The sequence below is a fragment of the Pectinophora gossypiella genome, chromosome 7, assembly GCF_024362695.1.
Source record: "Pectinophora gossypiella chromosome 7, ilPecGoss1.1, whole genome shotgun sequence".
NCBI classification, from domain to species: Eukaryota; Metazoa; Arthropoda; class Insecta; order Lepidoptera; family Gelechiidae; genus Pectinophora; species Pectinophora gossypiella.
The window spans coordinates 3,674,431-3,695,160 of NC_065410.1; the positions used below are offsets into that span (position 1 = coordinate 3,674,431).

Sequence of the window (20,730 nt, forward strand, 5' to 3'; positions counted from 1 at the left end):
TTTAAGTATCAACACGATGAGCTGATATGGGCATGAACATGGTAATGAGAAAACAAAGTATCTATTCTCTTTAGACAAATGGCACATTCTGAAACCTAGCATTAAAAAGCTACCGCTTATGCCTTGTTCAGAAGGCGCGATTTACTCGCGTTTTCATACCACAGAGTAATTTGATTACTTTATAGCTTCCTGCATGCTTGGAGATGTGCGTCTGTATCCGTACGATTTTAAGTACTCTGTGGTATGACAACGCGCGTAAATCGCGTCATCTGGACAAGGTCTTAGTTCCCCGCTGGTTTCAGGCCCTCCTAAGATCCGGTTATCTTGGTACAGTTTTTGTCCGAACGAAAACAATAGGTGCTACCGCTGTGATCCCGCTTGTTGGCACTTTCGAAACAAACTCGGCTTGAAAGTCATTGGGCGGGGCATTATCATCGCATTGAATCATTATTGTACCACTAGGTTGAAGGGGTCTCAATCTTGCATTGATTCGTGAGTGACAATACTAGGGCCTTTACAAGTTGCAAACGATTATGACAATTGTCAGTGACAGTGATGAAAATACATGGGATTGACAGGTCACATGTCAATCTCATACAATGCTTATCACTGTCAATTGTCATAATATTTAACGACCTCCGTGGTCCAGTGGTTGAGCGTTCTGCTCACGATCCGGAGGTCCCGGGTTCGAATCCCGGTGCTCAGTGTTCAGAATAATTAATTGTTATTAGTTTTTGTAAAATTTACTTGAATTGTTTAAGTTAGTTTAAATTGGGTACCTAATTTACACACCTGGACTCGTTCAAAGACACTAAGCTTTGCAATTTTCGGCAAAAAATCCCGTCATTACACCGCCGTGCAAGTTAACTGTCTCACGCGCAGCCAGCGCATCGGTCACGCCCGTCGAGCGCGACATTACCAGCATTACGTCTTCGTGTGTACTTCGCTCGTACACACTTGTGCTTTCGAGTGCACTGCGGTGTAACTTCCGAGTCATGTAGATGTGTTCGATATCAAAGTGTACGTTTTGTACTGCATAGTATTGGCCCTGATTCCTGCTGACACCTCCTAATTACACTTTAAGTTATACCTGTCATTTTCTTATCCGCCGAAAAGGAAAGGGACGGATGATTGACAGCTCTTAATTTTAGAAAGAATGAGTAAATGAATGAATAACCCGGGCGCATCAATAAGGTATCTCGCTGTTATGCAAACCGTTTGACGTGTCCTGTCAACATAATTCTGTCGGGTTATTGGCCAATGTAAAATTGTAGACGGTTGTTTTAGATTCGTGCTTAAAATTGACGCATGTTCCATAAATTTTGAGCTTGTTGATTACCCGTCCCTTTCCTTTTCGGCGGATTTCGGCGAACTAAAATTAGATGGTGTTTACAGGAATTAGCACCATTATCTGTATAAATTGGGTACGGAAAGAGATTCATAAACGGGAATTTTCGTTTTTTTTTTAAGTACGCGTGGGTCCGTTCACGAAGAATTCCGGGCGCTGGAGGTTAGTTAATGAAGCGATGTAATGGGATGTCCACAATACATTCTTAGTGCACTTTGATTTCTTGGGGACAACAAACACTTTAGGACCGCGATACCGACCCCGCCGGCGTGGTCGGCGATCTCTTAGTCTGCGTAGTATTGCTTAGTATCGCTATTGGCACAAAAATCATTTTGTATAGGATCAACCTATACAAAATGATTTTTGACCTGATTGTCCAAAAAGTAAGATGATCCGTGCTTCGGAAGGCACGTTAAGCCGTTGGTTCCGGTTCAATCTTAATGATGTAAGTAAGTAGTCGTTACATGAGCCATATCAGGGGCCTTTGGTGGCTCAATTATGACCCTGACACCAGGGTTGATGGGGTTGGTAATTCACCTCACAACCCACACGATATAAGAAGAAGAAGGCACACTAGAGTCGACTAATTATTTCTAATACAATCCTCTCAGAAATCAACACGAGGTATTTTATCGTTCCTTATTCTACTTAGGTAATTCAAAGCCTATATTTATACAATTCAGAAAATTGAAATGAGAAACATTACAGCTATAACGTAAAGTGGTTTGAGCAATACTTCAAAGCCGCAAGTACTATGCATGTGGAAACATACAAAAATCGAATGCAAATTTTATTAGTATGGATTGTCGAGGTCCTTCAATTTTATATGCACCTAGCGTTCATTCTGCCTTTTAAGTACTTTAGCGTGTATTCGACGAATATGAGTTGTTATTATTGAGTGTATGTTCGTTGGACAAGATCAAATTATGTTTTTTTTTTTCAGTTCTCATTAGGCCAGGCGCACACTACGAGTTTTTCGCCGCGCGGCAGAAAAGAGCAGCGGCATAATGTCGCACTCTGCCGTCAAGTGCGCGCAATACAATTTAAAACTGTTTGGTACAGTATTACAGTGCGACATTATGCCGCTGCTTTTTTCTGCCGCGCGGCGTAAAACTCGTAGTGCTCGCCTGGCCTTACCTATTGGATAATATAGTCGTGAACTTCTTCAATTTTCACGCCCTTCTGTCCGGTTACCTAACCTAACCTAAAGATTTGACAGGTCCGGTTCTGTACAGAACTCCGAAAACATATTTCTCGGTTATTATGTTGGTTTCCTCACGATGTTGTCATTTACCACTGAGCGAAACATGAATTCGAAAAACATTGGTTACCCGTACCTGCTCACAAAGACTTGAGAGTCAAGCGTTCATCCAACTAGACTACACGATTCTTAAATATATCCGTTATCTTAAAAATGTATTTATTTTATTCAGCTCATTACTGTGCGTAATCTCTCTCTGGCATGAAATACTTACTTGCTTTTTTTGCCGTAACTTATCGTTTTTCCGCAAATGCCATTAAAATACTTGGCCGGACAAATGGGGCACGTTGAGGACTCTCACCCGGTACAACATTTAAGACAACAGGCCTAAGAGTGCCCAGATGGACGCGAACCTCGGCTCAGGGCGTCGTGAGAGAAAAAAATATTTGAAAGAATTAATCGACTTTAGTGGGTTAATAAAGATAAGCGCTGAATGAGGGAATAATTACCTGCATGCGGCCATAATGTTAAGTAGTCTTTGAACTGTACCATCGTAAAGTATATAGGTTTACGTTTGTTAATTTCCTGCTACATAGAATTTACTCCGCGTATAATCTTACCACACTTAAATAGCCTCATAATGGGAAATTGCGGGCTATTTACAATTTCTACACTATATCTGATGTTGAATTAGGTTACATGATCCGACAAACGTAAGCACGCCTATTTCTCATCGGGGTACGCAGAGACTATGGAATGTCATTTAGTGAGCGAACGTTTTTTATAACTGAAACCTTCAAAAATTAATGTTAAGTGTTTATGTATTGTTGAATGACTGTTAATTGAGTAAGTTTGTCATGTGCCATTTTAAACGTAAATGTGAAATGAGAGCCAAGTTCAATATTATGATATACCTATGCCTTGGTTGTTGACTTCAACAACAAAAGAAATGAGATCTAAATGGGTGCCAAGTTCAATAGTCAGTCCTGAAATTTATTTATAACAACATAGAATATAATTTCTTCTTATAACTTTAGATGATATATTATGGCCTAATATCAAGTCAAAATTCTCCATCGCAAAAGTATAGAATTGAAAATAATTTACAAATATAAAAATAAATCTTGAATTTTGCGACGGAAAATTCCACTTCATTTAACTTAGAATCATGGCCTGAATCATCTCCTTTAGTATTCGTTACGATGTCACTAACACCTTGTATACTTAGATACTAAAGCAGACGGTTTAACTGCCAATAGATAGTTTATTCAAATCAAATCAAATATACTTTATTGCACATAACTAAAATTTCAACAATCAGACAAAACACATGAATACAGTACAATTTGGGCGGAAACAAACATTTACAACTTGGATGGACATGGTGCAACAAAAAAAAAAAAAAATACCTAAAAGTAAAACTAAAGTTTAAAGTTTATTCTTGTTGAACTATAAATAAGGGACGGGCCAGTACTTCTTGCTTTCACCGTATCGATACTGTGGGTAGTCTTAGAAAGCTTGTTGCAACAAGTTACTGTGGCAGTGGGCACTTTATTGGAAAACAGGAAACTCCATTGACTCTAAAGGCTTCTAATAATGCTTTCGTAACACTGGAACGTAGTTCAACATGTTAGAGCGTTTGACTTTCCCATTGAGTGGACATAGATTCCTTCTACGAATCAAATTGCTTATAACAATATTTCACATATTCAAATAATACCCCCAAATTCCTTTTTCTTCTTCTTTATTCTTTATTATACACATCATCACTAAATTAAGAACCACGCTCTTGTCGGTGTAGCATTCTTCTTGCTACTTTTTAGGGAAAAATAGAGCAGTGGTTTCCCTCTTGCCTTGCTCCACGCAGTACTCTGACGCGAGTGAGATGACTCCCAGAGCAGTCTATTTCAAAGCGGTAGTAGGACTTCTGTCCTCCACCTCTGAATAGTACTGACAGTTACTGCTGCCCTCTATCAGGTTCCAGATACCCATAACAAGGAAAACCAAATGAAAATATAAAACAAAAGGTGGGCTTCTCTCTAAAAGAGCTCTCTTCCAGCCAAACAGCAAGTCAAAGATACAAATCATCGTCACATTTTATCAGATAGAGTTCTGGGGGGTTTAAAGTCAACACCGAAGCAATTTATCTTTAAAAAAAATACCTGTAAGTATGTACTTGTATACACATTTGCGCATATAAAAGTAGATGCGCAATGCAAACAAATGTCAAATAGCAATATTGCTTTTAACAGACTTCAAAAAAGGAGGAGGTTCTCAATTCCATCGTATTTTTTTTTTAGATGAATTGCTTCGATGTGGCCCTTTTGACCCGCCTGATCTATGTTAAGTAGGAAAACAATTTACCTTTAACGTGTCAAAATCTTGTCATAGCGTTAAATTACCCACTTGACATTCCATTTTGGCCATCAGCAGTTAAGAGAGCATGCCGAATCGGTCCGCAACTAGCGACATTACCACGCATTATATCGTTGCTCAGGCGCCGTGACCAATAAGCTTTAAAGACACTTGAACCAATGGCAAAGCGAGAAGATGGATTCTCCGTAACGACGTGTACGTTTTGAGGAAAGATAGTTGCAATTTGATACAGCAATAACTTTGTGTTCTGCAGTGATTTGTCCTTAGTGCATTCATGTTTTATTTGAAATGTAATTGCTCAACTTCACCTCAACTGACATTATATTATATAGCTATTCAATATTTCCTATAAACAAAGGTTGCCTGGATAAATTAGAAATCAGAACCATTCAACGTAATTATCATGGATAAACTTGTTAAAGGTCAATGTAACATTTGTGAATTCACGTCATTTCGCAAGGTGTTATGTTACAGCTGAGCTGATGAGAAGAAATGACAATAAATTGCAACAGCACCACATCTTTTAAAAACCAATGAGGGTATACATTACTAATAATTTAATAAGTAGAGGAACACATTTAATACCAGACAGATTCATTTTTATCATTTAGATAATTATTATTCTTTTAATAAGCTTTTTACATAAAGTATGCTTCTTTGAATTTGTTTCTAAATAGCAGTTCTCAGGTTTTTAGCATTCATGTGATAATCATGCAAGGAGATCCTACTCCTTATTCTATGGTGAAAAGTTTTTCCAACTGGACAACCACGGCTCCGATAGAAGATCCTATCGCCCATAATAATGGGCCATCATGTTAGAAAAGACACAGGACCTGTCGATTTGCACGACCAGGGGTCTGTTTAATAAAACTTACAATTGTAAATTACAATGACAATTTGATGTACATTGCGGAGTTAGTGGTCACAAATATTTTGCAGTTTCATATTAGCTACGTAACGAACACCAAATTGTCGTTATAATTTACAATTGTAAGTTTTATGAAACAGGGCCCTGGTCTACTTAAGCATGTTTTTAATTCGCGACTGGTCCAGTATAGAAGCAACAATACTAAAATAAATTATTCAAGCTTTCTTCGACATAGGTCTTCGGGATTATTATCAGTTAGGGTACATTACTTACACATTTATCTTTCCTTGATCAAACAGGGAACGAAATGAAACCCCGAACCAAGTTATTTTTGTGTAGGGAACATAGGTAGGGAATAATATTTGCCATTGTGATTTTCCTCATAATAATTGCGTTGTCTTCTTCTTTGCTTTATCTATTTACCCGAGGTTTTCTGAATAGGCCTTTCCTTAATAAGGTTGTCTTGTAAGAATTATTATTGTAATGTCAAGAATATAGGAATGAGCTCCATTGTAAGGCTAAAACCGAATTATTTTTAATATTGGGATATGAAAAGATTATTTAGCTTTATTTTTGATGTGACTTCTTTTAGCATTAGATAGCATTAGCTAAGTAAGCAAGTCAGTATGTAAGTAAAATCTTTATTTCCTCTACAAAAATACATGATAATATTTGTAGAGGCTGGACGAAATATTTAACCAAACTTTGATTGTTGTTCACAATACAGAGTTACTAAATAATTTTGTATTATTGTCGCGGCCAGATCTTAAAATTGATAATTTCATTATGTGCTCGATCATATCATAAAATAGAATATCATTCGTTGGCCTCATCATGATGTAGTTTGGCCAGATCAATGAACACAAAACCTTTAACGATATGAGCAACTAAATGCACGATTACTTTATGATATGGCTAAACGTTGGTTAAGTATCATATAGTAAAATTAGTAACATTATCCACCGATGGCGCTGATGTCGATTATATTTAAAACTTGATTGATATTATAATCGATGAATCGATGTAATTGTACAATTTTCCATATCGATTAGGTAAATAATTTTGAACCTAAGAAATTAATCTACTATTCGCATTAATATTACATCACATAACATGAACACCGCCTGCATTAACGATATGGCCAAACGTGAGTGAAGATTGACATATCATTAAACGTTGACATTTCAAAGATATGGTCAACTTAAGTTCGCTATTTCATGAAATGGTTGAACACATCATGAAATGATCAATTCTAAGATCTGGCCACGTCATTACTAAGTAACATAACATATGATGTAACATACTGACAGCTTATTGCGTTCTGATATGATTCCGTACGTTTTATAAAATGATATCTAAGTTGCAAAATAACTCCTTGGAAAATTACACAAGTTGTTAATTGGAAAAGTTTCAACGTTTTCCCAAAACGAGGCCGAAGCATTTAATCTTAAAGATTGCTAAAATGGAACAACTTTGGCCGTGGTTCCACTTAACCTTGACATATGTTGATGGTATGTAAACAAACTAGTTTTAGGTTTGGATGTCATCATAATGTCGTAATATTAAGAAAAAAATATCGAAATTCGGCAAAATGTAGTTTGGAGTGATATAAGAAGAATATTCGAGAAATTTCGAAGGTCGTTATTTTTGTTACACGGACGTAATTTTAAATTATGTAGGTAGAACTTTTATCGCCGGAGTTTTAGCCAAATGCAAATGATTTTGACATTTTTTTTTGACGTGACTTATAGATTTATTTATTTATTTATCAAGGCATTAACTACTTGACCGGAGGGTGCCCAGTTGGGCACGAACCTCTGCTCAGGGCATCGTAAGTAAGTAAGTAAGTAAATAATCGTCTGAGAGAAAAAATATTTGAAGGAATTAATCAACCTTACTCGTAAGCGATAAGCGCTGATTGAGAGAAGATTTTAACAAGCGACAGCGATAAAAATGTATGGAATGTCATATTGACATGTCCATCCATTGACCTCGTATATAAACAAAATAGACTACTAATCTCTGTATAAAAGCGTCCGCGGCGTATCTTGTCACTAAGCGACGGCGTGTCAAAATGGAATTTAGTCGCGAATGGGTGGAACGACGACACTGTACTACCGATATTGTTCTTTATTTTAACAACTATAACATCTTAATTTGAGGGAACGAACTTACACTATTTACATAACTTATTGTATATGTATTTAGAACACGGACGCTTTGTTGGAAAAATCTTTAGCGGTTGTGAGTCTATTTGTTTATAGTATGTCAGTGTGTCAATCCCATATATTGTTATTAGTGTCACCTTCAATTGTCATAATCATTTGCAACTTGGCTAAGGCTGCAGGATTCATTGTCAGCTTCTTGTAGAAAATTGTTAAAATTCTAAATTAAGTTCATTACTACTAACATGTACGCACATTTGGATAGTTAACATTTCTCAAATTTATATCATTATTTGTCATTGTTTTAAAAATATATATGCGTATGTTTAAAAATATATATGCAATGGTCCTATTTCGTGATACTCAGTGAAATGTAACAGCTGTGCATGTGTTTGTGTGTTTGTTTATGTCCTTTGTACATGTCGTTGTGCAATAAAGTATAATTGATTGATTGACTGAACTGTTTGTAATCTTAATACCATGCACAGAAATAAAATTACAATTTAAAAAACAAAAAAGAATCAACATCGACAGCATCGTTACAGAGGTCCCCGTAATTTAAAAACAAATAAAAATATACTTTATTGCACCAAAATAAAAGAAAATATTTACAAAAGCGACTTAACTAGGTACACGGCAAACAGTAAGTGGAAGGCAAATAATGAACACCAAAAAACTCAATTGTACGTAAAGTGAAGTCAACTCTATTCATACCATGATAACAGACCAGAATAATTAAAAGAAAATTACACTGTTTCCATTTATGAATTCTTCTCTTTTCCCTTGTTACAGGAGGAGAACATAGCTCTTCGTCTGATCAAGCAGCATTCAGATGTAGAAGAAGTGGAAAGTAGTCCGGCATCCCCTGACGATGCATACGGCACCGGGGTGACTGCCAGGGCGTATTTTGATGAAGCGGGATATGTATCCGGGGGAGCCAAGGATAACGACCCTTATGTCAGGAACCGGTTCAACCAGGCTGCTTCTGATGGCCTGCCCAGCAACAGAGCCATACCTGATACAAGGAACGCTATGTGAGTATGGAAGATTTACACAGATCAGAACCCAGAGACGAAAGCGCACCCCTGATGCCAGGCAACAGCGGTATCAGTACTGGTTGGAGGCCGAGGAAATGGATTCTGGTAGGGCTCTAGCTAGAACATCACCGATTGAAAAAATGGTTGGTGTACTGCGGAACGGAGAGCGATTGGGACAACCACCGTTCTACACGCCCAATCTATGGAGTATTGAAGGCGATTACTCCACCGAAAAGAGCGCAGCTCTTAAATAAAGAGAGAGAGAACCCAGAGAGCCCGGTTCAGTTCAGAGGATCCGGTGGTGTCATAGTTCTTCTTCTATCGTGTGGGTTGTGGGGTGGATTACCAACCCCTTCAACCCTGGTGTCAGGGTTATTATTGAGCCGCCATAAGCCCCTGACATGACTCATGTAACGACTACGTACTTACTTCAGTAAGTAGTAACCGGGACCAACGGCTTAACTCAGAATCATGGTCGCAACCATCCCTCAAAATTTTCGTTACGATGTCACTAACACATTGTGTCCCACTGCTGGGCACTGGCATCCTTTCGATCCCCCTATACCCCTACAATACCCCTATGATATGGGATAATTATTTATTCTATTATTAAGTTACTGTCTATACTAACTTAAATAAATAGTAGCCGAGACCATTAGCTGATAATTATTTATAATTTAGTTACAAGTCTTTGCTATGATTTGATTTTGACAATCTTCCCCTCGTGAATAATGAAGTTTGGCGGTGGATGATTATGATAACAGTTCACTCGCACTATTAGCTTGTCTTTAGTAGTTACTATGCAAGCTTTGCAATTCCTCCCGGCTCCTCCCGACAACGTACATTGCCAGTAGTTGGTCATCTTATGTTTTGTTGTGTCATAGTTAATACACTTGTTCCGGCTTGAGGCGAGACATTTTTTTCTCTTTCTCGACCAACGGGCACTCCGTTTCTGCCTTTGTCCAATGTCCATCCACCCATCGACAAAATGCATGCGTATGTATGTATGAATGGGTGTGAGGGTGAGTTTGTATGAACATACGCTATGAGCGAGTATTACATTATACTTACTAATAAATAGAATACATAAAGCCGAACCGGAACTTTGGTAGTCCAGTTGGTAGAACGCTTGCCTCTCACTTTGAGGTCGCAGGTTCGAATCCACTACAGGCCTAAACCAACAATTGTCGAATTTGTTTTCGATTCATGTTTAGATCATAAAAGATTATCACGTGCTCAGCGGTGAAGAAAAACATCGTAAGAAACCCACATTTCCGAGAAATGCATTTTTGGAGGTATGTGACCTAACCTATATTGGGCTGGTTTTCGTCAGGCAGGCAGTCGTTTCTGTATTTTTTTACGGACCGGACCTGTCAAATCTTCAGGTTAGGTAAGCGGACCCTGTCAAAAACGGGATAATGCTGGGGAGATGATGATGAAATAGAAAACATTATAGAATGTCATTTTGCAACTAATTCTTACGAAAAATAATGAAATTCAAAATGAAAAGGCCATAGGCCGTAACTATAAATATAATGATAATGTATTTATAAACCATAACAGAATCTTCAAATGACATTAAAATATAATATTGCATATTAAGAGCTTGTTTATATTATTATATTAAAGATATATTTACGATCGTTTATGTTGAAAATAGCGAGGTTTCGTTTCTAAAGCTTTTAAATAGGGATCTTATTTTGCTCAGAGACTGTGAAAAGTAAATATATTAGGATTAGGTAATATGAAGATAAAATATGACCAAGAAAATGATGTATTTAATTAGGTTTAGTCAATACCTGTGCAATCTCAGCTGCTCGACGCAATGCAGATTTATCTTCGTCATAACATAAGTTCACGACTATATCTCAATGGGTAGTCAGAGGCACATCCATCGTAAGATGAACTAAGTACCCACACTTCAGAGAGCTTTGTTAGACTAACGTGATAGGTGATGAGCCGTATCGCCGTCTATAAAGGTCGAGCCAACTGTGTTAGCGATGGCGGTAGTAAGATATGAAAGCAATAAAGCTATTCGCTGTCCAACCCAAGTAGGCCTACCATCTTCTTCTTCTGTCGTGTGGGTTGTGAGGTGGATTACCAACCTCATCAACTCTGGTGTCAGGGTTACTATTAGGCCACCAAAGGTCCCTGACATGACTCATGTAACGACAACTAACTTACATCAATAAGTAGTAACCGGGACCAACGGCTTAACGTGCCATCCGAAGCACGGATCATCTTACTTTCGTAGAATCAGGTGATCAGCCTGTAATGTCCTAACCAAACTAGGGATCACAAAGTGATTTTTGTGATATGTCCCCACCGGGATTCAAACCCAGGACCTCCGTATCATGAGCCCAACGCTCAACCACTGGACCACGGAGCCAGTAGGTCTACCATGAAATTACACGATTGTCTGGAAACTAAAATGATTCCGTGTTACGTTAAGCTGTTGATACCGGCTACTACTAAAGAGGTCGTTACATGGACCCTTCAAGATTTTAGGCAGATTTCTGATAACACAACAAAAACTTCAATGCTTTTGTGTTGTGATGCCGACGAGCAAGCTGGATATCTTCAGGCTGAAATAAGAGTTCGTAAGGCCGGTCATCGACCTTACAACCCACATGAAAGACGAAAAATAATTTATTTTCAAAGTTCCATCTATGTAATGGCATCCTAGACATTGCATCGGAAAAGCATCCTGTAAAACAAACAAGTTGATATTCGAGTTTCTAATACCTCTGCCTCTCAGAGGTCACACCGACCCTGTCAGAGGGCACCGACTTTCCTTTCCATTCGCCCTTTTATATGTTATGTAGGACTTGTGTTGAGATCGCAAAAAGTGTTCGTAATACCTACCTACGCTTTAACGATAATAGGATAGTTTCCAACTAGTCAAATCAGTTACTTTTTACTAAACGTCAAGATACGAAATTACTTTGGTATTTGAAAAAGCACATTGTGACGTCATAGGAAAACGTGATAAAGTATCGGACTTATTATTACGTTTTTCTTGTTTCAAATTCATAAAATTAAGTTTAATAGAAAAAAAATAGTTTTAGTTAGTTTTAGGTTTGTCTTTATTAAGTAATCAGAATTTCATAATTCATAATTTATTTTGAACTTAGTACATTACTCAATTGGGTAGTTCCCTAGGTCAAAGATAAATTATGATATTCTGATTACTAAATAAAGACAGATCTAAAGGTGACAAAAAACGTTTTCTTGTTTGTATTTATTTTATTGAGGAGCTCGGTCTGCGATTGTTGAAGTTAAGCAACTTTCGCAAAGGCCGGTCATAGGATGGGTGACCACAAAAAAAAAAGTTTTCATCTCGAGCTCCTCCGTGCTTCGGAAGGCACGTTAAGCCGTTGGTCCCGGCTGCATTAGCAGTCGTTAATAACCATCAATCCGCACTGGGCCCGCGTGATGGTTTAAGGCCCGATCTCCCTATCCATCCATAGGGAAGGCCCGTGCCCCAGCAGTGGGGACGGTAACGGGCTGATGATGATGATTTATTTTATTTACTAATTTTAATAAAGAATAATGTAATAATAAGTGCGACATTTTGTCACGTTTTTCTATGACGTCCAAGGTTGTTTTTTCGTACAAATTCCATAGTCATTTCGTGTTTTGACGTTTAGTGAAAAGTAACTGATTGGGCTGATTGGCCACCTGATACGACACGATTCATTTATAACAAACATTATTGAAGGGAAGAGAGGAAGGGGTAGACCTAGGATAACATTTATGAAACAAATAAAAGAGAAGGTGCAGGTCGTGTCGTATCGGGAGGTGAAGGATTTGACGGGAAGAAGAGAGGAATGGCGATTACTCCACCGACAAGAGCGCAGCTCTTAAATAGAGAGAGAGAGAGAGAACTGATTTGGCTAGTGGGAAACTAACCTGTCATAATAGATAAATAAGCAATTCAACTTATTTATAAGCGAAATTTCTTTTCTTAGGTGCCGTTTGAAGAAGTACGACGAAGATCTCCCCACGACGAGTGTCATCATCACATTCCACAATGAAGCGCGGTCTACACTACTGCGCACCATTGTCAGGTAAACTTTACTTACCTACTGTCATAGAATAAGGAATAATATTACGTATATAAATTATGTATAAAAAAATTTTTCATTTCGAGCTCCACCGTGCTTCGGAAGGCACGTTAAGCCGTTGGTCCCGGCTGCATTAGCAGTCGTTAATAACCATCAATCCGCACTGGGCCCGCGTGATGGTTTAAGGCCCGATCTCCCTATCCATCCATAGGGAAGGCGCGTGCCCCAGCAGTGGGGACGTTAATGGGATGATGATGATGATGATGATATAAATTATGTAATACAAACTGGATTTAAAGAGAAAAGAAAAGAAAGGAAAACATGAAACAGTAGGACTAGGGTCCTGTGCTGGGAGGTTTTCTGGCCACGTGTTTCCCTCAGCGTTACAGGTTCCGATGTGGTAGTAGTTTTACAGCTAGTTACATAATATTATGTAATTTAATTTTTTTACGTTCAAAAAGTAACTTTGTAAGCCAATTTTGAAAATAAATATTTTTTAGAATTTGAATTTATAGAAGGAAACGAACGAACCTTTTTTTTTTTTAGCGATTGATGAATGTGGAGGAAGCAAGAGAAGTGTGTCAGGATCGAAGCAAATGGAATTCTATAGTCTCTGCTTACCCCGGTGGGAAATAGGCGTGAGTTTATGTATGTATGTGAATTTATAGAACGGCAACGCTCCGCTCCCCTCCAGCGGCCGAACTAGATTTTCCTCACCCCCGCCCACCTCGGTCTTACTTTAGTCTTCAATCGTATGACGTCAAACGTCACACACACAGATGTGCGTGTACGATAACGTCAATGTGTAGTGTCTGTGACAACGACGCATTTTGTATGAAGTGTCCGCGGTGTACCACTTGCTGCCTATTCCTGTAAATACCACCAATTTAATTTTTAATTAGTACCTGTCATTTTCTTTTCGTGCCAGCTTTTAATATTAAAATGAATGAGTGAATTGAAGAATAACCAGGATCAATCAAATAGGTATCTCGCTGGTATCCAATCATTTTGATGTATGCTGTCAATTTGAATCAGTCGGGTTATTTCGGGCTTGGGCAGCAAGAGGACGGATTCGTATCATCTAAAACCCCCTATGTTCCTTCTCCACGTAGTGGCAGGGTTACGGGACTCTCACACGATCTTTTTGACCAGTCCATACACAAAATTTTAATTTCCCTTAATGTTTACTTTCTATTTATTTGTACTCTCTCGTGTAAGTTGTTTTTATTACGTGTTTTGATTGTAAGTTATGTGTTATTTCGTGATTTGTTTTTTTATTTTTTTATTGTGCTGTCCTTACATAATAAACTTTATTTTCTTCCTTTCTATCTTTCAACTTAACAACCCTGATTAAAAGAGGTTGGCGGGAAGAGACAAAAAATAAATGTTTTACACTTATAACTATACACATACACTTATCTTTTTTTACAGCGTCCTGAACAGAAGCCCTGAGCATTTAATCAAGGAGATTATTTTAGTCGACGACTTCAGTGACAATCGTAAGTATTATATAATTCACAATCACACAATTTATAATCTTCTCTGCCAAAGCCTCTATACAGTAGTAATAACGAAAATATTGCATCAGTTTTTACAAAGTGAAATGCTATCATGCACTTTACATACATACATAAACAGCCTATATACGTCCCACTGTTGGGCACAGGCCTCCCCTCAATCAACCGGAGGGGTATAGAGCATACTTCACCACGCTGCTCCAATGCCGGTTGGTGGAGGCACTTTGCCGACTTGCCAAATCCTCTATACAGAAGTAATAACGAAAATATTGCATCCAGTATATTCACTTTTTACAAAGTGAAATGCTATCATGCACTATAATAACATAATAATAAATGAGGCAAATTCCTGAGCATTGTATTCGCAACGCAAGTTCACAAGTTATTCAAACAAGAAAAGTAACAGACAAGTCAATTTACGTTTGTCGTTTTTTCGTATCATTTTCTAAATCGCTATAAAAGTTTTCTCATAAATTGTGTAAAAGACAATGGGATAACCACAGTTCATTTCACTTGGTAACATTGTTAATTACATAAATGGTGTATGCTTACTTTACCAACTGTTGCAAAGCTTTGCCTTCGTGTGTTGGAATAAGGTGTTGTGTCACTAGTGGAGAGCAAGGAAAACAGATTATTATAGGAATAAATCTTTTTTTTTTTCTTAGATTCGTTGACTTTTGTTAGCCGAATTGTTGTTAAGTTGTTGAATGCGGAAGAAGCAAGAGAAGTATGTCACGATCGAAACAAATGCATTTCGTAGTATCTGCTTACCCCGGTGTATTGAACTAATCACAGGATTTTTTATAAGAAAAGCAAAGGTTTCGGTTATGTTTATGGAACACGATGTTCGTGCGTCACCCAACAAGGTCCACATAATATCAGCGTCGTGGTTCACGCCGCGACTTGTGCTGAGTGAGGCCCTTTTATCTCAGGACCTCCACCACTACCTTATGATCATTTCGACAAACATCCGTCTTGCTTTTTTATAATTGTTTTAGTGGAAATTTGATATGATTTTGTTGTTTTTTTTTTGTATGTGTGGCTTTCTTTTATAATAAACTATTTCTATTCTATTAGCGTCTATTCAGAGTAGTACATAATGTAATAAGTGAAGGTTGCAACAATATCTATTGCTTGGTAAAATATCTATTGCTACGAATAATTGATCAGGCGCTTCGGACCTCGAGGTTTTAAACACCCAGTGAGAAATAGGCGTGAGTTTATGTATGTATGTTGTTAGTAGAATTGATTACCAAAAACTGTCAAAAAACGAACCTTCGATTGTATCTTGGCGCGAAATCAGGATCGAGTAACGAAGATAAACCAATGGGGATTCGGGATTGATCGCTTAGGGAGAGTAAATACGATTAAGCTCTTGTTTGATGTTACAGTATTCCTCTTAAGCTTCTTCTATCGTGTGGATTGTGAGGTCAATGACCGATGGTTCTGAAGTGTTTGGTGTCGCGAGCTGCTAATACGATCTATTCCGAACCGGCGTGCGAGTATGAAACGATTGATGAACGTCGAGCAAGAGAAGTGTGTCAGGATCGAAGCAAATGGAATTCCATAGTCTCTGCTTACCCCGTGATATTATGTTAGCAAATAGGAGTTGGTGGATATAGAGACACGACTATACTCGTAATAGGGTGAATATCAACAAGTGCTGATTTTTTTCAATTTTGGTGGCGAATTTTCATATCATGTTTTCGTGAATAATTGGGTTCATATATGAAAAAGAATAGTTTTAGCTACGAGTAACTGCAAGATTCCTAAGAATATCTTGATTATTTTTCGAGATATTAAAGTTGAACCACCAAAAAAAAAAAATCGACCACCATCGAAATTATATAAAAAAATGGAGTTGGGACAGGCCACTCTCTCGAATTTCGAGACGAAAAAAATATTTCTTATTATTTATACAAATTAAACAAAAAAAAAATTGCCCTAACACAATCACGGTGCTGTAGTAAACATACGTAAACAGCCTATATACGTCCCACTGCTGGGCACAGGCCTCCCCTCAATCAACCGGAGGGGATATGGAGCATACTCCACCACGCTGCTCCACTGCGGGTTGGTGAAGGTGTTTTTACGGCTAATAGCCGGGACCAACAGCTTAACGTGCCCTCCGAAGCACGGAATCATCTTACTTTTTCAGACAATCAGGTGATTCAAGCCTGAAAAGTCCTTACCAAACAAAGGACAGTCTCACAAAGTGATTTCGACCATATCCCCATCGGGAATCGAACCCGGACCTCCAGATCGTGAGCCTGACGCTCTAACCACTAGACCATGTAGGCTGTAGTAAACATAAAAAAAAATAGAATAATCGCATCTTTTTATACCTTGATTCTCAACACGGACACGTAAAATTGTTCGTTTTGATATTCACCCAATAGCTTACAATGTTCCCACTCTATTCGTTGAACATCAATCCGCTAATCTCTCCTCGAGGAAGTAACTTAAACCCCTACTTGTACGAGCAGGAATGTTGGCTACAAGCTTATCTAGATTGGAACCACAATTGACTCAATAAGTGCATACAAGGCACTGTTATCTCCCGAAGGATCTTTCGCAACATAAGTTCATGCCGTACAAAGTTAAGATCAAGTGAACTACTTCAGACAATAGCCCTTTAATGTCAAATAGCTTTAGACGCATTGGGGTGTGTATCCCATTAAGCTAAATGCACACAGAATGGAATATAATAACAGAGCTTGAGCTTTACAAGTCAGTTGATTACATAAGATTACTAAATCTTTTAAGGGACAATGTATTTATCAGAATTTGCCTTTCAACTGTTTTAAGCCAGTAGTTAAATGAAAACTTTACAAAAAAGGTTATTATAAAGTTGGTGATTATTTAGAAGATATGAATGCATGGGATTAACTGTCTGAGAACTGATATTAGGCAGCTAAATTGCTCAATTTTATCACAATATAAAAATAATAAAATAAAAATAATAATTGCTCAATTTTTTTTTGTCTTTATTTATTTTTTTAAAGAACGTCTAGGGCCCTGTGCCGAGGTTTTTCTTGCAGCATCTTTTCCCCGGCTATACAGGTTGTCAGAAGCTGCAGTAGTTTTAGGCAGACGAGACGTTCGTTATGTAAAAATTGACGATTCTAAGTGTAACTATTTTACCTACTGAATAAAGATATTTTTGAATTTGAATTATAATAAATGTTTCATACAGTTTAAAACACATAATACCGGGTTCTTACCGCGTTAAATCAAGGATATGAGACACCCGATATTTCAACACTGTTACTAGTGCCATGATCACGGGATGACTGCCGGAGTCATGGCCCACGTATTAGGGGGCATATTGCCATTAACCGGGCACAGATTCTGGAAAACACGTGATACCATATCAAATATCTATCATCCAAACAGGAATTCAAACTCATAAAGCCGAATTCAGTTGTTTACAGCCCGTGCCGCAATTCGAACCCGTTACAATGCGATAGCTATGCGTTCTCCAAACAGAACTATCAAGGGTTTTGAATTATAAGTGTGATACTCGTATAACCCCAATGTATCTTTCCTGCAGCGGACGACGGCGCGGCGTTACGTTCCATCCGCAAAGTGAAGGTGATCCGAAACAACAAGCGCGAGGGTCTGATGCGGTCCAGGGTGCGAGGAGCTGATGCAGCATCTGCCCCGGTACTGACCTTCCTGGACTCACACGTGGAGTGCAACGTGCACTGGCTCGAGCCGCTCCTGCAGAGGATTAAAGAGGTATGTCATTTTGTAAAGTATTATTTTAGTTTTGGTTTGAGAAGAAGACGGAGGAAGATGAAGTGGAATTGGGTCGGCCATGTTGGCCGAATGCACCTGGATAGGTGGGCCAAATCTCGCTCTCGCTTACGCAGTAGGTGCTTACAGATGCAGTAGTCGCAGCAGGAAGGGCAGGCAAGTATTTCCTGGGGAATTAAGAACAATATAATAATACGTTAGAACGGTAGCGGTGTGGGGCTGTGGTAGCCCAGTTGGTAGAACGCTTGCCTCTCACTTTGACTAAACCAATGTAATGTCGAATTTGTTTCCGAATTCACGTTTAGATGATAAATTACTATCACATGGTCAGCGGTGAAGAAACACATCGTGAGGAAATCCACATTCCCGCGATGCATTTTCGGAGGTATGTGACCTAATCAGTATTGGGCTGGTTTTCCCTTGGCGGGTTGGGAGATCAGACAGGCAGTCGCTTCTGTAAAAAATCAGTCTGTCAATCTGTCAAATCTTCAGGTTAGGTAAGTGGACCCTGTGAAAAACGGGACAATGCTAGGGAGATGATGATAGGCCTGAGCTGGATTCGAACTTGCGACCTCAAAGTGAGAGGCAAGCGTTCTACCAACTGGGCAACCACAGCTCTAAAACGTAACAGGACTTAAAATCGTCAGTTGTTGTATGCTTACCTATTTAAACTTTCATAAGCACTATCAATATGTTTTGAAACTTCAACCAACAGTCGTTCATGTAGACTGAATCTGTAAAGACACACTTTTATTGACCTCAAAACGCAGACCATTTGCGATCGTAACCACAGGCTCGAGATAGTCTTTAAGATTATAAATGTGAAGATGCTTACATTGTCGGTTACTTAATCTCGTGTAAACTAACAATGGGTCGTTATTAACATTTTGTAACTATAACTCCAGTTTGGAAGTAATAATGTAGCAAATAAAAAACATAAACAACCTGTCCAATACGTTCCACTGCTAGGCACAGGTCTCCCTTCCATCAACCGGAGGGGGTATGGTGCATACTCCACGGCTCACGATCTGGAGGTCCGGGTTCGATTCCCGATGGGGATATTGTCGAAATCACTTTGTGATACTGTTCTTTGTTTGGTAAGGAATTTTCAGGCTTGAATCACCTGATTGTCCGAAAAAGTAAGATGATTCCGTGCTTCGGAGGGCACGTTAAGCCGTTGGTCCCGGCTATTAGCAGTAAAAACACCTCCACCAGCCCGCATTGGAGCAGCGTGGTGGAGTATGCTCCATACCCCCTCCGGTTGATTGAGGGGAGGCTTGTGCCCAGCAGTGGGACGTATATAGGCTGTTTATGTATGTTATGTATGCTCTCTACCCTCACTTACTCAAGCGCATAATTCCTATTCACGTCGCTACTATCCACAAACAAGATACGACAGCCCCGAACCATTAACATAATGTTAGTATGTTAATTCTCACAGATCGTTTATCATTACGCCTCCTGTTAATCAAATAACGTGTAGAATTATTTAATTTAAATGCTAAACGCTTGGCGAAAGGTTTGAGATCCAATATGTGATGTGCTTGTTACGTAAGATGTTTTGATAAAGAACCTTAATAAGATTAAGGTGAAGTAAGTGGGACGAGCGAAGATTCGATGTTGCCACCTTACTAATCTCTGAACACATTTTTTATAACAAGATATAGTGTAAGTTGCTTCTATGCTGCTCTAGGAGCAAATAAAAAACATAGAACACGTTCAGCTGCTTGTCTTCCCGGGCATGTCTTAAATTCTGACAGAGGGATTGTGTCCTCTAACATGATGGACTAATGTTATGGGCGTAAGCTGATCCCTTATCACCATAAGGTTCATCATATCCAGCTTACGACATCGTATCAACAGTGGCTGCAAGTTGTCGTTGATTACTTGCCCTGCCCACCCCATTAGGGATTACGGGCGTGAGTTTATGTTATCTATGTTATATAGTGTAAGATACATTTCGTATTTTGTATTTTCGGGGAGCCGTGGTGGCTCAGTTGGACAATGCTTGACTCTCATTTTGAGGTCGCAGTCCTATGATTATCACTATATCAATGATTATCACGTACTCAACGGTGAAGGAAAATACAGTGAGGGAACCCAACATACCCGAGATAATTATTCGTATCAGAGGTACCTGACCTAACCTGTATTGGCCTGGTTTTCCCTTCACGGGTTAGAAGGTCAGACAGGCAGTCGCTTCTGTAAAAAACTGGACCTGTCAAATCTTCAGCTTAAGTAAGCGGATCCCGGTTTAAACGGGATAACGCTAGGTGCATGAGGTACTTCTACTTTTATACAACTGCAATTATTCTGCAGTCAACAGGTTGCGCCACTATGGTGTCCATATGGAGAATGGAGAATAATATAGAGAATAATATAAAAACTTCTT

At 38.7% G+C, this 20,730-nt stretch overlaps 2 protein-coding genes across 3 annotated transcripts in view; one reads left to right on the forward strand and one right to left on the reverse strand.

Annotated features, from left to right (window-relative positions):
- Positions 1-20,730, forward strand: part of LOC126368179 (polypeptide N-acetylgalactosaminyltransferase 2-like) — a 302,716-nt gene that overhangs the window by 255,449 nt on the left and 26,537 nt on the right. For both annotated transcript variants that reach the window (XM_050012070.1, XM_050012069.1), the window contains exons 2-5: positions 8,751-8,992; positions 12,967-13,065; positions 14,494-14,561; positions 18,133-18,320. In XM_050012070.1, coding sequence (XP_049868027.1) covers positions 8,751-8,992; positions 12,967-13,065; positions 14,494-14,561; positions 18,133-18,320 — 597 coding nt within the window. The remainder of the gene's footprint in view (positions 1-8,750; positions 8,993-12,966; positions 13,066-14,493; positions 14,562-18,132; positions 18,321-20,730) is intronic.
- LOC126368190 (equilibrative nucleoside transporter 3) overlaps positions 1-20,730 on the reverse strand; it is a 418,002-nt gene that overhangs the window by 205,959 nt on the left and 191,313 nt on the right. The window lies entirely within an intron of this gene.